The 25,491-nt window shown below is 38.2% G+C and overlaps 1 protein-coding gene across 6 annotated transcripts in view; it reads right to left on the bottom strand.

The window, feature by feature from the left end:
* The window catches only part of GRIP1 (glutamate receptor interacting protein 1), a 761,679-nt gene that overhangs the window by 61,575 nt on the left and 674,613 nt on the right, over positions 1 to 25,491 (bottom strand). For all 6 annotated transcript variants that reach the window (XM_030939011.1, XM_030939013.1, XM_030939017.1 and 3 more), the window contains 2 exons: positions 23,242 to 23,322; positions 11,808 to 11,877 (listed from right to left, as the gene is read on the bottom strand). In XM_030939011.1, coding sequence (XP_030794871.1) covers positions 11,808 to 11,877; positions 23,242 to 23,322 — 151 coding nt within the window. The remainder of the gene's footprint in view (positions 1 to 11,807; positions 11,878 to 23,241; positions 23,323 to 25,491) is intronic.

The following is a 25,491-nucleotide window of genomic DNA, read 5'->3' as shown; positions in this document are numbered from 1 at the left end:
AGGAAACAGTAAAAAGGACTTGCAGCTTAGGTGCCAGCTCTGCAACAGTGGGGTAGAGTACCAAGTGGGCTCTTGGGGTCCCTGATTCTAGGCCTTAGCTCTTGGATGTTTGTGGACCTGCTCTGGGATAGCAGGGAGCCCACTGCCTTGAAAGAAGAGTCCCAGCCCTGGCAGCATTTGCCACAAGGTGACTGAAGAGCCTTTGAGCCTTGAGTGAACATCGGCAATAGTCAGGCAGTACTTGCCATGGGCCTGGAGCAGTGGTGGCCATGGGGAGAGACTTCTTTACTTGTAGAAAGGATGGGAAAGACTTCGTCTTGTGGCTTGGGTGCCAGCTCAGCTATAGTAGAATAGAGCACCAGGTGGATTCCTAAGGTTTTTGTCTCTAGGACCAGGTTCCTGGATGGCATCTCTAGACCTGCAAGGGGCCAGGGGGAGCTCACTGCCCTGAAAAGAAGGATACTATCTTGCCTGGCTTTGCCACCTGCTGATTATAGAGCCTTTGATCCTTGAGTGAACATGGACTAGTAGTAGCCAGATAAGGATTTACTGGCAGCCTTACTTGAGACCTAGTACCATGTTGGCTTCAGGTCTGAACCAGCATTGTCCCAATGGTGGTGACCACAGGGGTGCTTGTGTCACCCCCTCACCCCTCAGCTTCAGGTAGCTCAGCACAGAGAGCAAGACTATATCTGTTTGGAAGAAAGGGAAGAGAACAAGAGTCTCTGCCTAGTAATCCAGATAATTCTTCTGGATCTTACCCAAGACCACTAAGGCAGTATTTTTGAGTCTGCAAGAGTCATAGTGTTACCGGACTTGGGGTGCCCCCTAATGGAGATACAGGTGAAGTGACCAAAAACTTAGATCACAACACGCAAGTCCCTTCAAATACTTGGAAAGCCTTCCCAAGAAGAACAGGTACAAACAAGCCCAGACTGCAAAGACTATAATAAATACCTAACTCTTTAGTTCTCAGACACCAGTGAACATTCACAAGCATCAAGACCATCCAGGAAAACACGACCTCACCAAGTGAACTAAATAAGGCATGAAAGACCAATCACAGAGAAACAGAGATATGTGGTCTTTCATACAGAGAATTCAAAATTACTGTTTTGAGGAAACAATGAAGTTTTGAGTCTGTGATAATACAGATAAAAAATTCAGAATCCTATTAGATAAATTCAACAAAGAGATTGAAATAATTGAAAAAAAAATCCAGCAGAAATTCTGGAGTTGAAAAATGCCATTGACACACTAAAATATTGCATCAGAGTCTCTTAACAACATAATTGATCAAGCAGAAGAAAGAATTAGTAAGCTTGAAGACAGGATATTTAAAAATACATAGCCAGAGAAGACAAAATAAAAAAGAAAAAAAGAAAAAAAAAACAAAAACCCCAAAAAACCGGGTCAGGCATGGTGGCTCACGCCCATAATCCCAGCACTTTGGGAGGCCGAGGTAGCCAGATAACCTGAGGTCGGGAGTTTGAGACAAGCCTGGGCAACATGGCAAAACCCCATCTCTACTAAAAATACAAACACACACACACACACACACACACACACACACACACAAAGCTGGGCGTGGTGGTGTGTGGCTGTAATCCCAGCTACTTGGGAGGCTGAGGCAGGAGAACTGCTTGAACCCAGGAGGCAGAGGTTGCAGTGGGCCAAGATTGCACCACTGCACTCCAGCCTGGGCATCAAAGTGAGACTCCATCTCAAAACAATCAATCAAACAAACAAATAATGGCGCACACCTACAAGATCTAAAAAATAGCCTCAAAAGGCCAAATCTAAGAGTTACAGGCCTTAAAGATGAGGTAGAGAGAGAGATAGGGGTAGAAACTTTATTCAAAGGGATAATAACAGAGAACTTCCCAAACATAGAGAAAGATATCAATATTCAAGTATAAGAACCTTATAGACCACCTGTGGAAATTTCAGCAACTACAGATGCAAAATAACTGAAATCATAACAGTCTCTCAGACCACGGCACAATCAAATTAAACTCAAGGTTAACAAATTCACTCTAAGTCAAGGTTTTATGGACAGAATTATGATCTTCTTGGGATGGAGCCCCTTGCAGGAGGGGGAGCCATGGTCTCTCTGGTTCAGTTGACTTAGCCTTTCCTGCCTGCTGGCTCTGGAGAGTCTGGGCGGTCTGGATGAGGGTGGTCCCCAAAGCACAGTGCACCTGCTCTGTCAAGGGGGCAGGCAGACTGCTTCTTTAAGAAGGTTCCTGACACCGTTCCTCCTGACTGGGTGCGACCTCCCAACAGGGGGCTCCAGGTCACCAGATGGGCATCACGTCAGTGCCCCTCTGGAACAGAGCTCTCAGAGGAAGGAGCAGCCTCCCATCTTTGCTGTTTTGTAGCCTTCACTGGCGATACATCCAGGTGCAGGAGGGACCCAGGCTTGGGGTCTGGAGTGGACCCCCAGCAAACCACAACAGCACTACAGAAGGGGGGCCTGACTGTTAAAAGAAAAACAAATAAACAGAAAGCAACAACCGTAACACCATCAATAAAAAGACCCCACAAAAACTCCACTCACAGGTCAGCAACCTCAAAGATTGAAGGCAGATAAGCCCACAAAGATGAGAAAGAATCAACATAAAATTGCAGAAAACTCAAAATGCCAGGGTGCCTCTTCTCTTCCAAATAACTGCAATACTTCTTCAGCAAGGGCACAGAACTGGGCTGAGGCTGAGATGGCTGAATTGGCAGAAGTAGGCTTCAAAAGGTGGGTAATAATGAACTTCACTGAACTAAAGGAGCATACTCTAACACAATGCAAATAAGCTAAGAATCATAATAAAACATCACAGGAGCTGATGACCAGAATAGCCAGTTTAGTGAGAAACATAAATGACCTTATGGAGCTGAAAAACACAACATGATAACTTCACAATGCAATCACAAGTGTCCATAGCCAAACAGACTAAGTCGAACAAAGAATCTCAGAGTTGAAGACTATCTTTCTGAAATAAGACAGGCAGACAAGAATAGAGAAAAAAGAATAAAAAAAAAATAAACAAAACCTCCAAAAAGTATGGGATTATGTAAAAAGACCAAATCTATGACTGATTGGGGTACCTGAAGGAGATGGGGAGAACAGAACCAAGTTGGAAAACACACTTCAGAATATAATCCAGGAGAACTTCCCAAGCCTAGCAAGATAGGCCAATATTCAAATATAGGAAATCCAGAGAACCTCAGTAAGATACTACAGGAGAAGATCAACCCCAAGACACATAATCACTGGATTCTCTAAGGTCAAAATGAACGATAAAAACGTTAAGGGTAGCCAGAAAGAAAAGCCAGGATGCCTACAAAGGGAAGCCCATCAGACCAACAACAGACCTCTACAGAAACCTACAAGCCAGAAGAGTTTGGGGGCCAATATTCAACATTCTTAAAGAAAATAATTTCCAGTCCAGAATTTCATACCTGGCCAAACTAAACTTCATAAGTAAAGGAGAAATAAGATCCTTTTCTGACAAGTAAATGCTGAGGGAATTCATCACCACCAGGCCTACCTTGCCAGAGCTCTTGAAGGAAGTGCTAAATATGGAAAGGAAAAACCATTACTAGCCACTACAAAAACACACTGAAATACACAGACCAGTGACACTAAGAAGCAACCACATAAACAAGTTTACAAAATAACCAGCTACCATCATGATGACAGGATCAAATTAATACATATCAACACTAAACTTAAATGTAAACAGGCTAAGTACCCCAGTTAAAGGACACAGAATGGCAAACTGGATAAAGAGAGCGCCAAGACCTATTGGTATGCTGTCTTCAAGAGACCTGTCTCACATGCAATGACACACATAGGCTCAAAATAAAGTGATGGAGGAAAATTTATCAAGCAATGAAAAACTGAAAAAAGAAGAGCCTGTACTCCTAGTTTGTGACAAAAGAGATTTTAAACCAACAAAGATATAAGAAAATGTTCAATTCAACAAGAAGAGCTAAGTATCCCAAATGCATATGCACCCAATACAGGAGCACCCAGATTATAAAGAGAATTCATAGAGCCCTACAGAGAAACTTATACTCCCACACAGTGATAGTGGGAGATTGTAACACCCCACTGACAATATTAGACAGATCACTGAGACAGAAAATTAACAAAGATATTCAGGACTTGAACTCAGCTCTGGATCAAGTGGACCTGATAGATATCTACAGAACTCTCCACTCCAAAACAACAGAATATATATTCTTCTCATTGCCGCATGACACTTACTCTAAAATTGATCACATAATTGAAAGTAAAACATTCCTCAGCACATGCAAAATAACCGAAATCATAACAGTCTCTCAGATCACAGCACAATCAAATTAAACTCAAGATTAAGAAATTCGCTCTAAACCACACTACTACTTTGGAAATTGAACAGCCTGCCCCCAGGTGACCCTCGGGTGAATAATAAAATTAAGGCAGAAATCAAGAAATTCTTTGAAACTAATGAGAACAAAGAGACCAATAATGAGTTCTGAAATAGAGACAGTAATAAATAGTGTCTACCAACCAAAAAAAGTCACAGGACTGCATGGATTTACAGCTGAATTCTAACAGAGGTACAAAGATAAGCTGGTACTATTTCTTCTGAAACTATTCCAAAAAATTGAAAATGAGGGACTTGTCCCTAACTCATTTTATGAGGCCAGTATCATGCTGATACCAAAACCTGGGAGAGATATTCAACAACGAGAAAAAACTTTGGGCTAATACCCTTGATAAACATGGATGCAAAAATCCTCAATAAAATGCTGGCAAACTGAATCCAGCAGTACATTAAAAAAGTTTATCCACCATGATCAAGTTGACTTCATCCCTGGGATGCAAGGTTGGTTCAACATACACAAAACAATAAATGTGATTCATTATATAAACAGAACTAAAGACAAAAACTACATAATTATCTCAATAGATGCAGAAATGGCCTTCAATAATATTCAACATCCCTTCGTTTAAAAACTCTCAATAATCTAGGTATTGAAGGAGCATACTTCAAAATAGTAAAAGCCATATAGGACAAACCCATAGCCAATATCATACTGAATGGGCAAAAGCTGGAAGCATTCACCTTGAAAACCAGCACAAGACAAGGATGCCCTCTCACCACTCCTATTCAACATAGTATATTGGAAGTTCTGACCAGGGCAATTAGGCAAGAGAAAAAAATAAAGGGTATTCAAATCAGAAGAGAGGAAGTCAAATTGTCTTTGCAGATGACATGATCTTTTATCTAAAAAACCCCATCATCTCAGCCCAAAAGCTTCTCAAGCTGTGAAAAGCAACTTCAGTAAAGTCTCAACATACAAAATCACTGTGCAAAAATCACTAGCATTCTTATACACCAACAATAGGCAAGCAGAGAGCCAAATAATCAAAGAACTCCCATTCACAATTGCTACAAAGAGAATAAAATCCCTAGGAATACAGCTAATAAGGGAAGTGAAGGACCTCTTCAGGGAGAACTACAAACCAGTGTTCAAAGAAATCAGAGAGGACACAGACAAATAGAAACACATTCCATGCTCACGGATAGAAAAAATCAACATCGTGAAAATGACCACACTGCCCATAGTAATTTATAGATTTAATGCTATGCCCGTTAAACTACCTTTGACATTCTTGACAGAATTAGAAAAAAACTGTTTTAAAATTCATGTGGAATTAATAAAGAGCCCGTATAGCCAAACCAATCCTAAGCTAAAAGAATAAAGCTGGAGGCATCATACTACTCAACTTCAAACTATAGTACAAGGCTACAGTAACCAAACAGCATGGTACTGGTACAAAAATAGACATATAGACCAAAGGAACAGAATACAGAACTCACAAATAAGACCAAACACTCATAACCATCTGATCATCAACAAATCCGACAAAATCAAGCAATGGGAAAAGGATTCCCTATTTAATAAATGGCACTGTGAGAACTGGCTAACCATACAAAGAAAACTGAAACTGGACCCCTTCCTTACATCTTATATAAAATAAAATAAATACAATAAAATAAAATAAGATGGATTAAAGACTTAAATCTAAATCTCAAAACTATAAATACCCTAGAAGAAAATCTAGACAATACCATTCAGGACATAGGTACAGGCAAAGATTTCATGACAAAAATGCCAAAGGCAATGACAACAAAAGCAAACACTGATAAATGGGATCTAATTAAACTAAAGAGCTTCTGCACAGCAAAATAAACTATCATCAGAGTGAATAGACAACCTACAGAATGGGAAGAAATTTTCACAATCTATCCATCTGACAAAGGGCTAATATCCAGAGTCTGTAAAGAACTTCACTTCTCAAAAGAAGATATTTATGCAGCCAGCAAACATATGAGAAAAAGCTCATCATCACTGATCATTAGAGAAATACAAATTGAAATCACAATGAGATATCATCTGATGCCAGTCAGAATGGCAATTATGAAGAAGTAAAGAAACAACAGATGTCAGTGAGATTGCAGAGAAAAAGGAATGCTTTTACACGGTTGGTGGGAATGTAAATTAGTTCAACTATTGTGAAAGACAGTGTGGCAATTCCTCAAAGATCTAGAAGCAGAAATACCATTTGACCCAGCAATCCCATTACTGGATATATACCCAAAGGAATGTAAATTACTCTATTATAAAGATACATGCATGTGTATGTCCACTGCAGCACTATTCACAATAGCAAACACATGGAATCAACCCAAATGCCCATTAATGATAGGCTGGATAAAGAAAATGTGATACATATACACTATGGAAATACTATGCAGCCATAAAAAGGAATGCGATCATGTCATTTGCAGGTACACAGATAGAGCTAGAAGCCTTTATCCTCAGCAAACTAACACAGAAACAGAAAACCAAACACTGCGTGTTGTCACTTATAAGTGGGAGCTGAACAACGAGAACACATGAACACACTGGAAGCAACACCACACAGTGGGGCCTCTCATGGGTGAGATGATGGGAGGGAGACCATCGGGAAGAACAGCTAATGGATACTGGGCTTAATACCTAGATGATAGGTTGATCTGTGCAGCAAACCATGGCACATGTTTACCTAAGTAACAAACCTGCACATCCTGCACATGTACCCTGGAATTTAAAATAAAATTTGAAGAAAAAAAAAACCATGAGGAATTTTTTAAACTATACAAACACATGGAAATGAAACAACATGCTTCTGAGTGACCTGTGGGCCAATGAAGAAATTAATAAGAAAGTTAAAAAATGTATTGAAACAAATGATAATGGAAGCACAACATACTAAAGCCAATGGGATACAGCAAAAGCAGCACTAAGCAGGAAATGTTTAACTATAAGTGCCTACATCAAAAAAGAACAAAGACGTCAAATAAATAAACTAACAATGCATCTTAAAGAATCAGAAAAACAAGAGCAAACTGCATCCAAAATTAGTGGTAGAAAATAAATAATAAAGATCAGAGCAAAAATAAATGAATTTGAAAAGAAGAAAACAATGCCAAGATCAATGAAACAAAATGTTTTTAAAAAGGTGAACAAAATGGACAAAGCTTTAGCCAGACTAATAACAAAAATAAAAAAAAGGAGAAAACCCAACTAAATAAAGTCAGAGATGAAAAAGGAGACATTAGAACTGATATCACAGAAATTCAAAGAATCATTAGTGGCTACTATGAGCAACTATATGCCAATAAATTAGAAAAGCTAGAGGAAATGAATAAATTTCTAGACTCATACAATGTACCAAGATTGAACTATGATGTAATTCAAAACCTGAACAGACCAGTAATAAGTAACAAGATTGAAGTCATAATAAAAAGTCTCCAAGTAAGGCAAAACCTGGGACCCAATGGCTTCACTGCCGAATTCTATCGAACATTTAAAGAACTAATATCAATCTTGCTCAAACTATTCTGAAAAACAGAGGAGGAAATCCTTCCAAACTCATTCTATGAGGCCAGTATTACCATGGTAACAAAATCAGACAAAGATACACACACACACACACACACACACACACACACACACACACACACACACACAAAAGAAAGAAAAACAAAACGAAAACTATGGGCCAAAAACCTCTAATGAACATTGATGCAAAAATCCTTAACAAAATACTAGCAAAGTGAAGTCACAAATACATTAAAAAGATGATTCACAATCAAGCTGGATCACAACCCAGAGATTCAAAGATGGTGCAAGCTATGCAAATCAATCAGTGAGACACATCATGTCAATAGAATAAAGGACAGGAATCACATGATCATTTCTATTGATGCTGAAAAAGCATTTGAAAAAAATTTAACATCACTTCAGGATAAAAATCCTCAAAAAACTGGGGTATAGAAGAAATATACCTCGACACAATAAAAGCCATATACAACAGAGCTGCTGCTAGTATCATACTGAATGAAAAACTGAAAGCCATTCCATTCCTCTAAGATCTGGTACACATCAAGGATGCTCACTGTCACCACTGTTATTCAACACGGTGCTGGAAGTCCTAGCTAGAGCAATCCCACAAGGGAAAGATAAAAAGTATATCAACATTGGAAAGGAAGAAGTCAAATTATCCTTCTTTGCAGATGACATGATCTTACATTTGGAAAAACCTGAAGACTCCACAAAAAAAAAACTATTAGAGCTGGTTAAAAAAATTCAGTAAAGTTGCAGGCTTCAAAATCAATAATACAAAAATCAGTAGCATTTCTATATGCCAACAGTGAACAACCTGAAAGAGAAATTAAAGAAGCAATCCCATTTACAAGAGCCACAAATAAAATCAAATATGTAGAAATTAACTTAATGAAAGAAGTGAAAGATCTCTACAATGAAAACTGTAAAACACTGATGAAAGAAATTGAAGAGGACGCAAACGAATAGAAAAAACTACATGTTTATAAACCAGAAGACTCAATATTGTTAAAATGTCCATACTACCCAGAGCAACATACATATTCAATACTATCTGTATCAAAATACCAATGACAGTCTTCACAGAAATAGATAAAGTATCCTAAAATTTATACTGAACCACAAAAGACCTAGAATACCCAATGCCATCCTGAGCAAAAAGAACAAAATTGGAAGAATCCCATTATCTGACTTCAAATTATACTACAGACATACAGTAACCCAAACACCATGGTACCGGCATAAAAATACACACATAGACTAATGGAACAGAACAGAGAACCCAGAAATAAATCCACATACCTACAGTGAACTCATTTTTGACAAAGGTGCCTAGAACGTACACTGGGGAAAAGACAATCTCTTCAATAAATGGTGCTGGGAAAACGGAATATCAACATGCAGAAGAATAAAACTAGACAGCTATTTCTTGCCATATACAAAAGTCAAATCAAAGTGGATTAACAACTTAAATCTAAGACTTCAAACTGTGACACTACCACAAGAAAACATTGGGGAAACTCTCCAGGACATTGGTCTGGGCAAATATGTCTTAATACCTCACAAGCATGGGCAACCTAAGCAAAATGGACAAATGGGATCACAACAAGTGAAAAAGCTTTTTCATAGCAAAGAAAAAAAAATCAACAAAGTGAAGAGACAGCTCACATAACAGGATAAAATATTTGCAAACTATCCATCTGACAAGGGATTAATCACCAGAATTATACATGGAGCTCAAACAAGTCTATAGGAAAAAAAATCTAGTAATCCTATTAAAAAATGGCCAAAATATTTGAATAGTCATTTCTCAAAAGAAGACATACACATGGCTAACAGGCATATGAAAAGATGCTCAACATCAGTGGTCATCAGAGAAATGCAAATCAAAACTACAATGAGACATCATCTGACCCTAGTTAAAATGGTTTTTATCCAAAAGACAGGCAATAACAAATGCTGGAGAGAATGTGGACGAAAGGGAACCCTGTATACTCTGTTGATGGGAATGTAAATTAGTATAACCACCATAAAAACAGCTGGAGGTTCCTCAAAAAACTAAAAAGAGAGCTACCATATGATCCAGCAACCCCACTGCTGGGTATATACCCAAAAGAAAGGAAATCAGAATATTGAAGAGATATCTGAACTCCTATGTTTGCTGCAGCACTGTTCACAACAGCCAAGATTTGGAAGCAACATAAGTGTCCATTAGAGAGATAAATGGATAAAAGAAATGTGGTACGTATATACAACAGAGTTCCATTCAGGCATAAAAAAGAACAAGATCCTGTCACTTGCAACGCATTAGATGGAACTGGCAGTCATTATGTTCAGTGAAATAAACTAGGCACAGAAACACAAACATCACATGTTCTCACTTATCTGTGGTATTTAAAAATCAAAATAATTGAACTCATGGAGATAGAGAGTAGAAGGATTGGTACCAGAGGCTAGGAAGGGTAGTGGGGGGCGGTCAGGGTGGGGAAAGTAGGGATGGTTAATGGGTACAAAAAAAATAGAATGAATAAGACCTAGTATTTGATGGCACAACAGGGTGACTATGGTCAGTAGTAATTTAACTGCACACTTAAAAATAACTAAAAGTATAATTGGATTGCTTGTAACACAAAGGATAAAAGCTTGAGGGGATGGTACCCTGTTTTCCATGATTTAATTACCATGTATTGCATGCCTTATCAAAATATCTCTTGTATCCCATAAATATATATACCAACTATATACCCACAAAAATTAAAAAGTAAAAAAAATGGTCATAACTGACAAGCTGCTAGGATGGCTCCCTCAGCCCTGGATTGCCTGCCTATCTCCCAACTGTTATAAGAGAGAAACTTCTGTCTTGTTTGATCCACTGTCTTTAGATGTCTCTTTGTCATAGCAGTGGAGCCTGTACATACATACCTAAACTCACACAATGTCCTTCCTACTTTTTGAATGTTAAAGTATTTCTTGGGCTGGATGTGGTGGTTCACACCTGTAATCCCAGCACTTTGGGAGGCTGAGGTGGGTGGATCACCTGAGGTCAGGAGTTTGAGACCAGACTGGCCAACATGGCGAAACCCCGTCTCTAGTAAAAAATACAAAAATTAGCCAGGCATGGTGGTGCACACCTGTAATCCCAGCTACTTGGGAGGCTGAGGCAGGAGAACCACATGAACCCAGGAGGCAGAGGTTTCAGTAAGCCGAGATCATACTGCTGCACTAGAGCATGGGTGACAGAGGAGACACTCTGTCTCAAAAATAAAATATTTATTTAATAAAATAATTGTGATAATAGGTTGAATTTTTTAAAGTCCCGAATTGGAAAATAAAAAGAAAGTTAATGGTCTTATATCAGTATCCTCAATCATTTAAAAATATTTTTATTTATGAAATTAAAAATTTGAGACTTCCTGATTTTGATGGTATATGGGTCAAATAGGTGACATGAACATTTTAACGCTCAAGAATCTTGCTTGCCCAGAGGGGATATTCTGGTAACAGCAAAACTCTTGCACAAGTTATCACCTCTGTTTGGGTAACTCTAATAAGTGCTGCTACTTTCAGGGTTTTTGTTTTTGGTCAGAAAATGAATGGAAGATGATCAGTGAAGGACAGCCTATGCTAGACTCATGAGAGACCCTAAGAAACGTTTTCAGCTGTGTATAAATAAATTGATAAGCAGGAGGAGATCCATGGAGCCACTGCAACTAGGGATGTCAAATATGATCAATTAATAGTGGCTGCTTGGAAGTTTTTGAAAATACAGTGACCCATTAGAAAGGTTTGCTTTGGGTGTGGAAGGTATCATGTATACTTAAATTAAGAGAGGGCTTAAAATGAATCAGAAAACCTATTTTCCTTACCTGTGTGCCACACTTCCTTTCTTGATATCTGAAATGACGAGGGGGTCTCCTGGTTTTCTACTAGATGGTGCTGTAATAATGGAAATAGAATAATCACATCTTCATATCCATTATTCACCCTTTACTGTACATTTCCCCTGTTTTATAATAACTTAATGCAAGTAATGTTTGTATACAAAACAAAGATGTTCAGCAAATTAATTAGCAAGTATGCACATTATATCTATACAAATGTTTGTGTTGAAATATTTACAAACAAAAACCAAAGTAATGCCACTTTAAATTTGTAATTAGAGAAAGGAATTGGATAAGTACTCATTAGATTTAAATCTATTTTAATAAGCAATTACCAAGAGAGGACCTGAAGGGTGGGTACCTCAGTTGGAGAGTATTAAAATCAATTGGGGGCTCCCCTTAGTTACTCCTTCTTCTATTCCTTTCCAGTGAGGAGACACCACTGTTGATGAGAATATGCCATATTACTCCAGTGTAGAATGGGAAAGTGGATAAGAATCACTGATTTAAAGTTCCTTTTTTTTTGGCTAGGCACAGTGGCTCATGCCTGTAATCCTAGCACTTAGAGAGGTTGAGGCGGGAGGATCACCTGGGGTCAGAAGTTCGACATCAGCCTGACCAACATGGTGAAACCCCATCTCTACTAAAAACACAAAAATTAGAAAGGCGTGGTGGTACATGCCTATAGTCCCAGCTACATGGGAGGCTGAGGCAGGAGAATTGCTTTTACCCAGGAGGCAGAGGTTGCAGTGAGCCGAGATCACACCACTCACTCTAGCCTGGGCAACAGAGCAAGACTCTGTCTCAATAAATAAATAAATAAATGAAGTTCTTTTTTTTTCTCCACAAGGAAATCTTTTGCTAGATGGACTCTAAATCTTTAAATTCTGCTCACAAATTCATACTTAGAAAGCTCCTGGAATGTGACTCTTTTTTTTTTTTAGTAAATATTTTGTTATTAGTTAACTAAATTTTTATATATGCTGATATTCTAAACATGTACATGTAACTTTTATTACATTTATAGATAAAACTATTATACTGCACAGTGATCAGTTTTGGGCTTTATCAATTTTCTTAGGAATATTTCCATTTATGGGAATAAAAAACAATTAGAAATGAGCCTACTTAGTATTAACCCTAGAAACTAATTATAGTCCATATAAATACAAAAAATCATCTTGACTTAGAGATTTACATTTAATTCAGGAATCTGATCCTTAAAATTAGCCATACAACATTTGTGAAAAACAATTTGCCTCTGAAAGGAGACATTTTGCCAACCTGAAGGCTGGAGAGGTTTCCTTCTAGAGATCATTAACAGGCCCCTAAAGTAAGATTTTATTATAAACAGTCTGATCAACCCATAATAATCACAGAGCCATATCATATCCCATAATCCCATCTGAATCCTAGGAAAATGTTTATGCACAAGAACAGATGGCTTAATACCTTAACACAACACTTCAAGAAAAAGAAAACACATATACCGATACCTTACCCACTGTCTAAATTAGTCCAGAGTAAATGCTAATGGGACTTCATTCAATCATTATTCTTAGCTGCTAGTGAAGAATGCAAAACATTCTCTTCCCTTTAATTAAGTCATAATTTAAAACTCCATTCAATGATTTGATAGAATGCCTCTAGAGGCATATAAGCATCTAGGATTTCTAGTTACATCATATTTCAAAACTGCAAATTGTTCTGGTCATAGGGCACAGAAATAAAAACTTTGTTAGTACCAGCAAGTATAGCTTTTCTAGCATCTGCCAATGAATTGACACAATATTTTGCCAAGCTGTAGTAACCATCACATAGCACTCAATGTTTCCTTTGGCTTTTAAAAAAATCCATGTTCCACTGAAATGGTCTGTAAAACCAAACAATAGTAGAGGCAACAAAATACATCAGACCTATCTGTCATCCTTGAAAGAGAGGAATATAGCACTATGAGCTCTTGGTCAAACCTACACAGCTTTGCAGAGGAGTTTGAAACTTCTCATGGTCTACAGACATCTATGGTGGCCATTTTCACATTTACTAGATATTTCTCTTTCTCCTTTAATGGAGTCAATAGGGTGGATGTCCATTGGGATAATGAGGTTGAACCCAGAAGTGTGTCATCCAGATCTGTATGAGATCCTGCCCATCACCACCATGCATGTTAAATGTAGCTATGCATGGTCTGGGGGACCAGTTATGGTTTGTGTATCCTAGCCCCATGTTTTAATTTTCTACTACCTAAGAAGGAGTCACAAACCAAGCATGCTTTGCTTGGCTAGTAGTGCTTTAAAAATATTTAGTTGCCAACACTTACAAATTAGTAGATTTTATATAGATACATGGCTTCTTTAAAAAAAAAATAGATGGGCAATATGGTGTCATGATTAAGAGACAGGACTTGGTAGCCAGAATGGTTGGATCCAAAATCCTGGCTCTACGACCTATTAGCTATATGTGCTTGAGCACACAGTCCTTAGGTGCCTTAGTTTCCTCATCTGCAAAATGGTGTTGATGAATAACAGTGCTTACCGTAGTTTCTGTTGGAGGATTATGTGAGCTATTATATGTAAAGAGACTGGACAAGTGCACACATAATGAATTACATAAATGTTTATTGTTACTATTATTGTTTAACAACAGTGGACTAAGTTTCCCACTACCTCCTTTAGACAGAGCCTTTGATTTTCCATTTGCCTCTATCCTCATTGGGCTGATCTCACTTCCTGAGTTGCCTCACCCATGAAGGCTTCTGAGTTTGTGATCCTTTGAATGAGAATATACTAGCATTCACTCAGTGCGTGGAATTTGATTGGACTTCTCCACAGAACCATTCATTTATTTAGTACATATTTATTGAACACCAACTATGAGACAGGCACCTCTGCTCTGGGCACTGGCTATGAAACCCCAGAGAAGTTGAATAAAAAGGAGAGGCAGGGCTGGTTAAATCTCCTGAGGTTATTGGGCATGAAATAGTTTTCTCTCTTCTGTGAAGTGATTCCAAGTGGGAAATCCATACAAATGCATCATATGGGGATGGGGAAGGACACTGAATACTTCCAAGAGTATGATTAAGAAGAAAAGGGCAACAAAAGCTTATTAAGTTCTGAAGCAGAAAAAACAATCACATCTCTTTGAAATTTCAAACTCCTTGAAATTGGTCAAACTGGTCAAACACACAACTAAAAGTCGGACAAAAAGAGCAATGATGCTAAATCCTTTGTTACACAATATATATTAGTACTGCCACTTTCCCATTCCTATTTTATGAAATGATTTTCATTCAAATTCGTCACTTGTATCTCCAATGCAGGTGTTTTTGTTGTTACTAGATTTGCATTGAGTCATTTACAAGCTTGTTCAGAATTCATCATTGTCATCTGTGTCTACAGCTCTTCTGCAATCTAGCAAGACAATGTCATTGGAAATTTTATCCCAGATCACAAGAATCCATTTTAGTAACATTGCAATATTGAGATTTTTCATTCTGCCTAAGATATACATTCTTGGTACTCACAAGGAAACAACTTACTATATTACTTTTTAAAATTTATTTTCTTTGTACCAAAAATATACACACATACAATTTAAAGAGTGAAGAATTCTGAAAGAGCCGTTCTCAATTTCTTGCTTCTCCAGGTGCAACTGCTTTCAATTCTTTTGGCTGTTTCCATATTGCTATGTAACATATGACTATTACTACCAAATTATGTTTTGGTGTTAGTCATTTCTATTTACTTTCTATTACGAAAGATGAAGAGTTAGTTTCTCCAACCTCTAGACCACTAACATACTCATATACCCTTCCTGTCCCTCCATTTTCCCAATACCATTTTGTCATAATTTTTGGTATTTATCAACATTTGATATTTATTTTAGCATGACTATGTCAACAGCATCCAGAGATAAGTCATATAGCATTCCATGATTTATTTCCTTTTCTGCAGAATATGTATTTCCTTTAAGTATCTGTTGTCTTGATGTTTTTATTTGCTTTGTTTTCTCGTGTTTGAATTATTAATTTGTTTATTTCTCGTGTTTGAATAATTAATAATTAGTTTGAATTATTAATTCAACTCCTTATATTTCCCAGGATATATAAATCTTCTCTCAATGTGTTAAATCTTATTAGGAATTCTATCAGAGTTTGCTAACCTGTCTAGACTGGTTGCTTTCTAGGTTTGCCACACAGATCTTGGGGACTTCCTTCCCACAAACCCTGGGAACCCAGAGATTCTCTTCTCTCTTGCATCCTTAGAGCCCTTGTATCCTAAACCCAACTCTCCCTGTTTCTGGCTTTACTTTCTCTCATTCTCTCACTCTTGGTGGTGCACATTCTCCAGTAGCTTCCTGAGGAAGACTGCAAGGGAGAAGAGTTTATTGAGACCTTATATAGCTTAAAATGTCATTTTCTACCTTCATATTTGATTGACTACTTTGCTGAGTAAAGAATTCTAGGCTGGCAATCCTTCTTTTAGAAATTTGAAGGCACTTTTCCATTGCTTTCTAGCTTCCAGAGTTGTGGTTAAAAAGCCTGATGCTATTCTGATTATTTGATTATTGTTTGTATTATTCTAACACATTGTATGACACCCCACCATGCCCTGCTGTCCCAGCACTGCAACCCTCTAAGATTACTGCTTTGTCCAGTGTTCTCAGATCTCTTGATGGCAAGCTTTTCTGTGGCTATTTCCATCCATAGGTATGGACCCATCATTCTGAAAATAAATCCATAATTTCTAAGACATTTATACAATTATTTCTTTGATGTGTTTCTTTCCTCTGTCTTTCTGTAACACCTATTACTTGGATGTTGTGTCATTCGGACTCAACCTGTATAATTTTCTCGTCTATTCCAGATTCTTCATTTATTTGTTGTTTGTTCTAATTTCTGGACATTTTCCTTAACTTTATTTTCCAGTATTTGTATTGAAGTTTCTTCATTTCTGCCATACTCTTTTCAAGGTCTCTTTTTTCCCCTCTGAATGTCATTTTGTAAAAGCACCCACTTCCTGCTCACCTCATGAATGCAATATATTTGTTGCTAATGACGTCAATGATAGGTTTCTCTTTGGTTTGTTTTCTTCTTCCCGCATGTGCTATTTCTCTGATTTCCCTCTTTGTTTCTGGTGACAGCCTCACATATTAGATTCTTCCTCAAGTGTCCATTTTTCTCTTAGCTGTCTGTTTATATTAAAGAGTGTGGCCCTAAACAGCTGTTCAAAAGCTTGGTGTACCCAAGTGGGGCTTGTGGACTATGGTCTTAACTGTAAGTTCAGGCTGGGCTCTTTCTTTGGGTCAGATGGTCCTGATTTTTCTTCCCACTTGAAGGCTATTAAACCTGGCTACCTGGCTTCTTTAAGCTTCCTGAGGGAAGAAGGCTCCCAGTCTCGACATTCAGTATGTAAACCTTCACCTAATTTCCATTTTTAAAGCTGTACAGCTGCATTCAGCTGTGTGCTCTCAGTCCAAAGAACTCTCTATTGCATGCTTTCCAGAGAATAAAACTTTAGGCTTCTGCCAGGGTAGGGGAAGGGTACTTGGGAGCTGGGGAAGGTATCTAAAGACTAAGGTAATTCTTAGCAGTCTTTCAACCAATTCTCTGCCTTAGGATTTTCCATCAAATGTACTTCCTGAAGTTTCTGGCCCCTAAGCCTCTTTGGAGTATAGGATAGAAATCAGGCTCATTATCAGCTTCCCCTCTGCTTCTTTAGTTAAATTCATCTTTCTTTATCTTCTTTGCCAAATTTAGTTGCTGTTGTCTAGTTTCCTTTTCTTTTTGTCCTTATGAGGTTTTGCCGTTTGAAAAATCTTATATTGTCATTTAAAGTGGAGTGTAGGTTGGGAGAAGAAATAAAGGTTTGTGTTCAAGCTACCGTCTTTTTGAAACAGAGCAGGGACCCCTTTTAGGGTCCTGCTGGGCACCCCTCTCCCAAACATAGAAATAAAAAAAAAAATAGTCATTTCAAGGGAAATTCCAGGCACCTAGGTAGGCTTGAAAAGTAAATGAGCAACCCTATAAGCAAGAAGATACAATACTGAGAACTTAAACAATAGCTTCCCAAGCAAGTCAGAATCACAGAGCATTTTGGTTCCCCATAGAAACTAAAAGATAATATCTTAACATATGTTCTTAAGTTGGTTTTCAGAAACCTGGACTCACACCAGATGGAAAATGTTGACCACCATTACATAGACCTCAGAGATCTCATGGAGATAAGGGAGAAGTGAGAACTGAATTCTACCGTTTTTTGTTCTAAATTTCTTCCTGAGGGGCCTGGAGAGAGTCATGCCTAAAGGCCACACCTTAACCTTCCTTTTTTGCTGACCCTAAGTTTTTACACAAAGCCCTGCTTCTTTAACCACCTGCAAATTAAAAAAAAAATCTCTCTGAATCCACCTATGACCTGTAACCCCCACTTTAAGATACCTGTCTTTTCAGTCCAAACCAATGTAAAGTCTCCATGTATTGATTTATAACTTTGCCTATAACCTCTGCCTTCTACCTTTAAAAACCATCTAGGCCATCAGGGAGTTCAAGTCTTAAGGATTAGCTGCCTAATTCTCCTTGCTTGGTGCCTTGCAACAAATGCTTCACTTTCTCTTGCTGAAAATCCTAGTGTCAGTGTTTGGCATTTTCTATATGGTGGGCAAGTGGACCCAAGTTTGGTTTGGTGACATTCTGACCTCAGAAATTTAAAAACCACTCATCATCACACACACACACACACACACACAGATATACATACACACACACATACAAACTCTTAATCATTCAGCTGTACTTTAATTGCAACCGTATACATCATACATGGTACGTAAAACAAGTTATTTGATTTGAAATGGAGCAGTGAGTAGAGATTTTTACTGCAAAGTTGGCAAAATAACAGGAACCAATCTCTTCTAAATACACTTTAAGACTTAGGGGAAGAATGACAGATTTGCTGTGCTTGTCATCACAAACGCTGCTTTATGATTTTATAAGAAAATAAAGCAAGGCTTTGTTCCTACAAACATTTCAGTCAGAACTAAAAAGGAAAGCCAATGAATTCACTGTTCTCACAAAATACTGCCTTTTGCTTTTCTGATATAGGATATAGGGAGTTTCATCAATCAGATGGTGATAGGGATGAGTGGTGTGGTGAAAATAAAGCCACTGCTAAGTCAGAGACAATGGGTTTGGATCCCTGCTTCACTTTTTATTAGCCCCTGGTCTTTGGGCAGGTTACCCAGATGAGTTGTTGCTTCCTCTTTGTAAAATGGAGATAGGTGTCACAGAGCTACTTTGAGGATTAAGTAAGAAAACACATACAATCGCAGAGTGCCATGCCTGGTACAAAGTAGACACAAACCCCTGTAATAAAACCTCAAGGGAAAACACCTATGTAAAAAGGACTTTACTGATAATGGGACGTGACAGAGACAATCAGGACTCGCTGACTTGAAAGAGAGGTGGGCTGTGCAGGAAGGTATGAGCTCTGAGGTTTCTGACTGGCTAAGGTGTTGAGGCATCAGGATATGACTTCCAGTTCCGAACTGCATCCTTCCACTTTATTTGCTACAATAAATCACTCTATATTATAGCAATAACATCAATAAAGGAAATGCCTAGTGCTAACATGCTGCAAATGTGTCATCGGAACTTAAGAAAATTAGTCTGAAACTGCTCACTGTGTTTAAAATCAGACAGACTCATTTCTCAGTCAATTAGGTATGAATTGTGAGCCGTAAAGTCTCTGCTGGTATGCTTCCAGAGATGAGGGGCTGTTTCTTAATACTCAGAGCTTGCACGAGGTGAAGACGACAGAAAGGGGACTTGGTATAGAGATAGTGAGAAGAATCAAGTCTTTGCAGCGCCTCGGTTTCACTAACAGTACCTGTGTGTGTCTGAGAAGAGGCTTCCCAGATTTCCTCCTTATATTGGCACTACATTTTGTGGGCTGGAGCTGTGCTTAAAATATTTTAACAGGCGTGGTGGCTCACACCTGTAATCCCAACACTTTAAGAGGCTGAGGCGGGAAAATTGCTTGAGTTTGGAAGTTCAAGACCAGCCTGGGCAACACATTGAGACTTCATCTTTACAAAAATTTTAAAATGAGCCAGGCATGGTGGCTAATGCCTGTAGTCCCAGATACTTGGGAGGTTAAAGTGGGAGGATCGCTTGAGCCTAGGAGGTTGAGGCTACAGTGAGCCACAATGGTGCCGCTGCACTCCAGCCTGGGAGACAGAGTGAGATCCTGTCTCAAAAAATAAAACATAAATAAATAATAAAATATTTCAAAAGGCTCTGTGTGTAAAGTAAATAATGAGGAAGATCATCATCATTAATGTTTGCTAGGGTTCGCAATGTGTTTAAAGCATTTTACATGTAGTAATTCATTTAATCTTGTCAACAATGCTATAAAGAAGGTAATATGTACACCATTTTCTAGATGAAGAAACTTGGCACAGAGAGGTTGAGGGAATGAGGGCATGAGACAGTCTAGGCTCTGAGTCTTTGCTCTTAATCATATTCCAAGTCAATCTTTCTTCCGTCCATGCATCAGCCTTTGCATAAACATTTATATTCACTCATCATCTCCCTTGGAGGCTCATTTCTTGGAGTACATAGTGCTTAGTAAAACATTTGCAGGTAAAGCCCCTTATTCATTCACTCAATAAACAGAAGTATTATATAAGCACCTTGTATGTCAGGAACTGTGCTAGGCCTCAGGATTTTACTAACTCATAACAATGAAAATGGATTCTGAGATTTATTTTTATTTTTTTAAAGAGCAAAGTCTGCTTTCTCATCTGGCAAAATACGAGTATTTTCCATGAGGAGACACAAAAGTCAGCATGGTGGTGACGATTACTTGTGTAAATGGAGCTGTAGCTCTAGAATAACTGACAGGCATGTTTGACAAGCTCATGTATCATTTCTCTGTTCAGGAACAACATAACACTTTCAGCTTCCATGAATGCATTTGCTTGTGGCTGGCTAAAATTCAAGCCATCTTTATGGAGGTTTTTACATTGTTGCCATTATTGCTACTAAAACCCATTTTATAAGTAAAACACTCATGCAAAACAAAACACCATCATAAAGCATAATATTAAATGATTCTTCATGTGAATAAAACAAATATTTTGTAGTTTGTGTACAAGACTACATCTCAAACAAATTAGCATACAAATGTCTACTTTTTAATAAGAAATACACCATAGGCTATTTTTAGATGGATACTTTCTGACTAAATTATATTTTTTATTTATATCAATTTGTAATTAAGAATATATCTATTGTATAAAACAAATTTAAAGACAATATTCCTACTTAAAATTTGAGAGTAAACTAACTGTGTGGCAGTGGCGATAGAAGCTTCTGAGGAATAGATGACTTCACAATACCAACCAGCAGGAAGCATCTAGAAGGACAGGGTTTATATTCTTAAAACTTAGCGTAGGGCTTAGAGCATGGTGGACACTCAGAATGCATTTGTTGAGGGAACGCAGAAGAATGAAAGAATGGAAGCGGGGGCAGGGTTTCTGTGTACAGAGGCAGGTTATATACTGCACAACTCCAAGATGCACCATTCCCACAGCTAGTTCTGTCAGAATAAATGAATGGATTGGAATAAACGAAATGAAAGAATAACCTAACCTTGAAGTTTCATGAGGGTTTGCATGCAGAAGCCATCTTGAGCCCTAAATATGTTTGGAACAGTAAATTCTGATATGCTTTCTTAATTTTAGTAGCCCTATTTGTTGACACTATAGTGACATACCATTTTTGCTGCATAGCGAACAAACTGAGAGGCTAAGTGACCCAATTAAGGGAAAAAACAACTTTAGGAGCACTTAGGATAGTGCTGGAGTCTCTAAAATTCCATTCCATCTCTCTACTTTTCCCCCACTAGGTCACATTAGGGTTTGGGGGGATCTAGGCTCTCTCCCATACATGTGGCTTCTTGCCCTTAATATTTATTCTGAATTGCAGTACCATTCTTTTTAGTGTTGCAGTAGATATGTGTGGATTATTGGTTATAAATAAAATTTCATTTTTCAGTATTAAATTTATATCGTCCATGTTGAATCAGACAGCACCATTTCATACTGCCCAATTGAGAACTTTTATTTATTTTTGGCCTGAACCACTGACAGAAATGCTATCTGACAGAGTGCAGTGAGGCACTTTTATGTGGCTCATCAGTCTTTCTTCAAGAAACCAGCTCTTGGTCACAGTCATTACCTCTATGTCTCCTTTGGTCTTTAAGCATTTAATATTTGCTTCATTTTCTTGGTACATTTATGGATGCATTTAGTCTATGGATATTAAAAGCCCCCCAAAACCCTCAATTTCCATTCTATAAAAGTCCATTGGAGCTAACATTTTCAAAGTTGTTTTTACCAAGGCAGTTATAAAACTAAAGCCCGAGGAAAGGAGGGAATTGAGTACATTTATATGCTCCACTTTTCTTTCTGATTCAGTTTTCCAGACACTGTGCACCATGGACGAATTCAAGGATTTACTTAAAGTAAGAGACATTGTTGGCCGGGCGCGGTGGCTCAAGCCTGTAATCTCAGCACTTTGGGAGGCCGAGACGGGCGGATCACGAGGTCAGGAGATCGAGACCATCCTGGCTAACACGGTGAAACCCCGTCTCTACTAAAAAATACAAAAAACTAGCCGGGTGAGGTGGCGGGTGCCTGTAGTCCCAGCTACTCGGGAGCCTGAGGCAGGAGAATGGCGTAAACCCGGGAGGTGGAGCTTGCAGTGAGCTGAGATCCGGCCACTGCACTCCAGCCTGGGTGACAGAGCGAGACTCCGTCTCAAAAAAAAAAAAAGTAAGAGACATTGTTTTAGTCTTGTGAAAAGGATTATAGATGCATAGTGGACAGATGGGAAGATAGCCTTAAAAGTAAATAAATGTAATTTTTGTTAAATAGATTATTATAGAAACTTAATTCACAATACACTACGTGAATTAATATACAATACACTAATAATATGTATTATATAATATACTAATTCACAATATAAAATGTAGAGAATCTATATGCATCTATCTCTCATCTAACTATTTATATAGTTGTGTGAGATACATGTTTAGTACTGACTCATCACTTGCCAGGCACTGTACTAGGTATATAAATATGCAATTTTATTCAACAATTAAAACAATCCTATACTTTCTAGCTATCCTTATTTTCATTTTGCAGATGAAGAAACACAAGATTGGAGAGAGTTTGAGTAACCTGCTCCATTCATACAGCCAGTAAGTGCTGGAGGTTTAACTGACTCCACATTTTTGTACCATGACATAAAAACTTGGCAAAGACATACAAAACATTTGTCACACCTGCAAACCATTTGACAACACAGTTTTCTAATGTCTTTAAAAATTATTTAGAAGAAATAACTTCTACTTACAACTTATGGTTATTCCAAGTTCCACATTGTGCTTCTTAGGGAGCTTTACATGAAATGTTCCACTACTTGGGATCACAGACTCTAATATCAAAATGAAAAAAAGTGTGTTAATAGAACACTGAGGACTGGAGCACCCATCAATAAAAATGCATTAGGAATACTTGCATCATAATCAACTGTAGTTAAAACTGTAGGAACTGAAGTAAGATGAATGTCTTTAAAATCCTGGTAAATTAAGCTCCTAGTGATGAATATACTTCTTATTCATAGGCAACTGTGCATAATTCACAGCAACAGTTGAGTTCAGTATTTCTCAAGTGTGATGCACACACCATCTACATCAAATTTACCTGGAATGGGAGTTACACATAATGATTTCTGAATACTTCCAATCTACGAATCAGAATCTCTAAAGATGAGGCCTAGAGATCTCTAGGCGATTCTTAGGTGTAGTAAAGGGTTAAGAACCTTAGGTCCTATTATATTCTTTCCACCCCCAACCATATTTTCCAAGAGTGTGCTATTCAGTAATTCCTCCCCCAACCCCGTTCCACCCCTATTCATTGTTTGAAGATATATGGGAAAACAGATTTCAGGAGAGATGTCAGTTTGGTGTGATGGTTGTTGATTGGGCATTGAGAGTGAGTGGAGAGGTGCCTTAATTTGTAATGTAAAAAGTCAAAGTACAATTAAAGAGGTAGAATCAGGAGTGACATTCAAAATATTTCACAACCAGAACAGTACTGGTTATCAATCAAAAAGACAAAAATAACCAATCAGACTAGATGCTGACCACAGAGTTGGAACACAGGGACCCAGGAGATTCCAACTACATTAAACGATCCTTCAGTTCTGTATAATGGGGAGCTTTTAGAGATTCCAGAGAGGATCACAGGGCACTGGAAGAGAGTGAAAGTAGGCTCAGATACTGGCCAGTTGGTATAGAAGTAAGCTAATATCAAAGCAACAGAGAGAGAACCAGTGTGCACTGGCTGAATCTCAACCCAGGACAGAGCTAAGCTGATTTTATCCAGACCTAATTAATGTCTGAGAAAGGAAGAAATTGCTACAGATTCTTAAATATACTCTTCTTAAAATTCCTTTAACAGTCAGAAAGACCTTTAATTAATGATAAGTTTAAAATGGAAATATCCATTGAAGAGATAGCATCTACTCATGCTAAGTTGCTAATGACTATAATCCTTTCTGATGGTTTTGGAAAGAAGTGGGGAGAGGCTTCGGGAACTGTGGAAACTTTAGCATAAGGAGAGGAATGTGGGATTGGTGAGCTATCCACTCGGCCCGCTTGATCAGCTTGACTCAAGGCAGATGCCCATCTGGCACACAAACAATTAACCACAGCAGAACTATTAGGCCCTCAGGCCCTTAGCTCAATTTATTAATCACATATTTAACACATTTGAGTCAGTGCAAAGTGGGGTGATGGTTAGTATTGGATTCATGGAAACAGAGAGGACTCCCTTCTTTGTTCAACCTTGAATTGCTCTTCTTGACCTCTCATCCTTTCTGAGGAGAAATTCAGGTATTAAATGTCTCATAAGAGCAGAATCTGATTTTTCAACTCAGAAGGTTTGCTATACAGTGTTAAACTGGAGCACACAACAGAAATTTGATTTCCCTGGGCACGCTTGGCTTTTAGAAAGCCACCTATAAAAAAGGATTCCCAAACTGGCCCTCTCAGCATCAGTGGTGCTATGGGGTCTTCCTTCTCTGGCCTCTCTCCTTTGCTCTGGTTTTTATTTACTTCAGAGGGGAGCGAAGGAATCAGCTGCCTTTCCCACTTCCTCCCTTGACCAAGTGAGTGTCATGGACTGAGTTAACATCTTCGACTTCGGGGTTGTCTTCAGCTAACACTCTGTTGGGCCAGGAAATGAATCCACATATATTTATTTGTTTATTTATTCACTAAGAATTTGTACCCTTTCAATTTCTCAACAGGACTTGAGATAGAGAAAATTATTTCCCACAGGAGATTTGAAAAAGACTGGCTAATCTGAAAAAGAGAATGAAACAGGTAAAAAACACTTAGGTGTGCTTTACTTCCTGACTTCAGGAGATGCAAATATCATAAATGTTTTCTTACAGAATATTTTTCAACCCATGCCTTTCCTGAGTCCTCCCCATACCATGCTTTAACAACAAAAGGCTAATTGCCACCTTCCTTCCACTCTCAAAGTGACAGTTTAAGAATTTGGAATTAGCATACAGACTGGGAGCAGAGAGGGTCTT

This window comes from Rhinopithecus roxellana, chromosome 10 (genome assembly GCF_007565055.1).
Source record: "Rhinopithecus roxellana isolate Shanxi Qingling chromosome 10, ASM756505v1, whole genome shotgun sequence".
Lineage (NCBI taxonomy): Eukaryota > Metazoa > Chordata > Mammalia > Primates > Cercopithecidae > Rhinopithecus > Rhinopithecus roxellana.
This window is presented reverse-complemented; position numbering and strand designations above follow the sequence as displayed.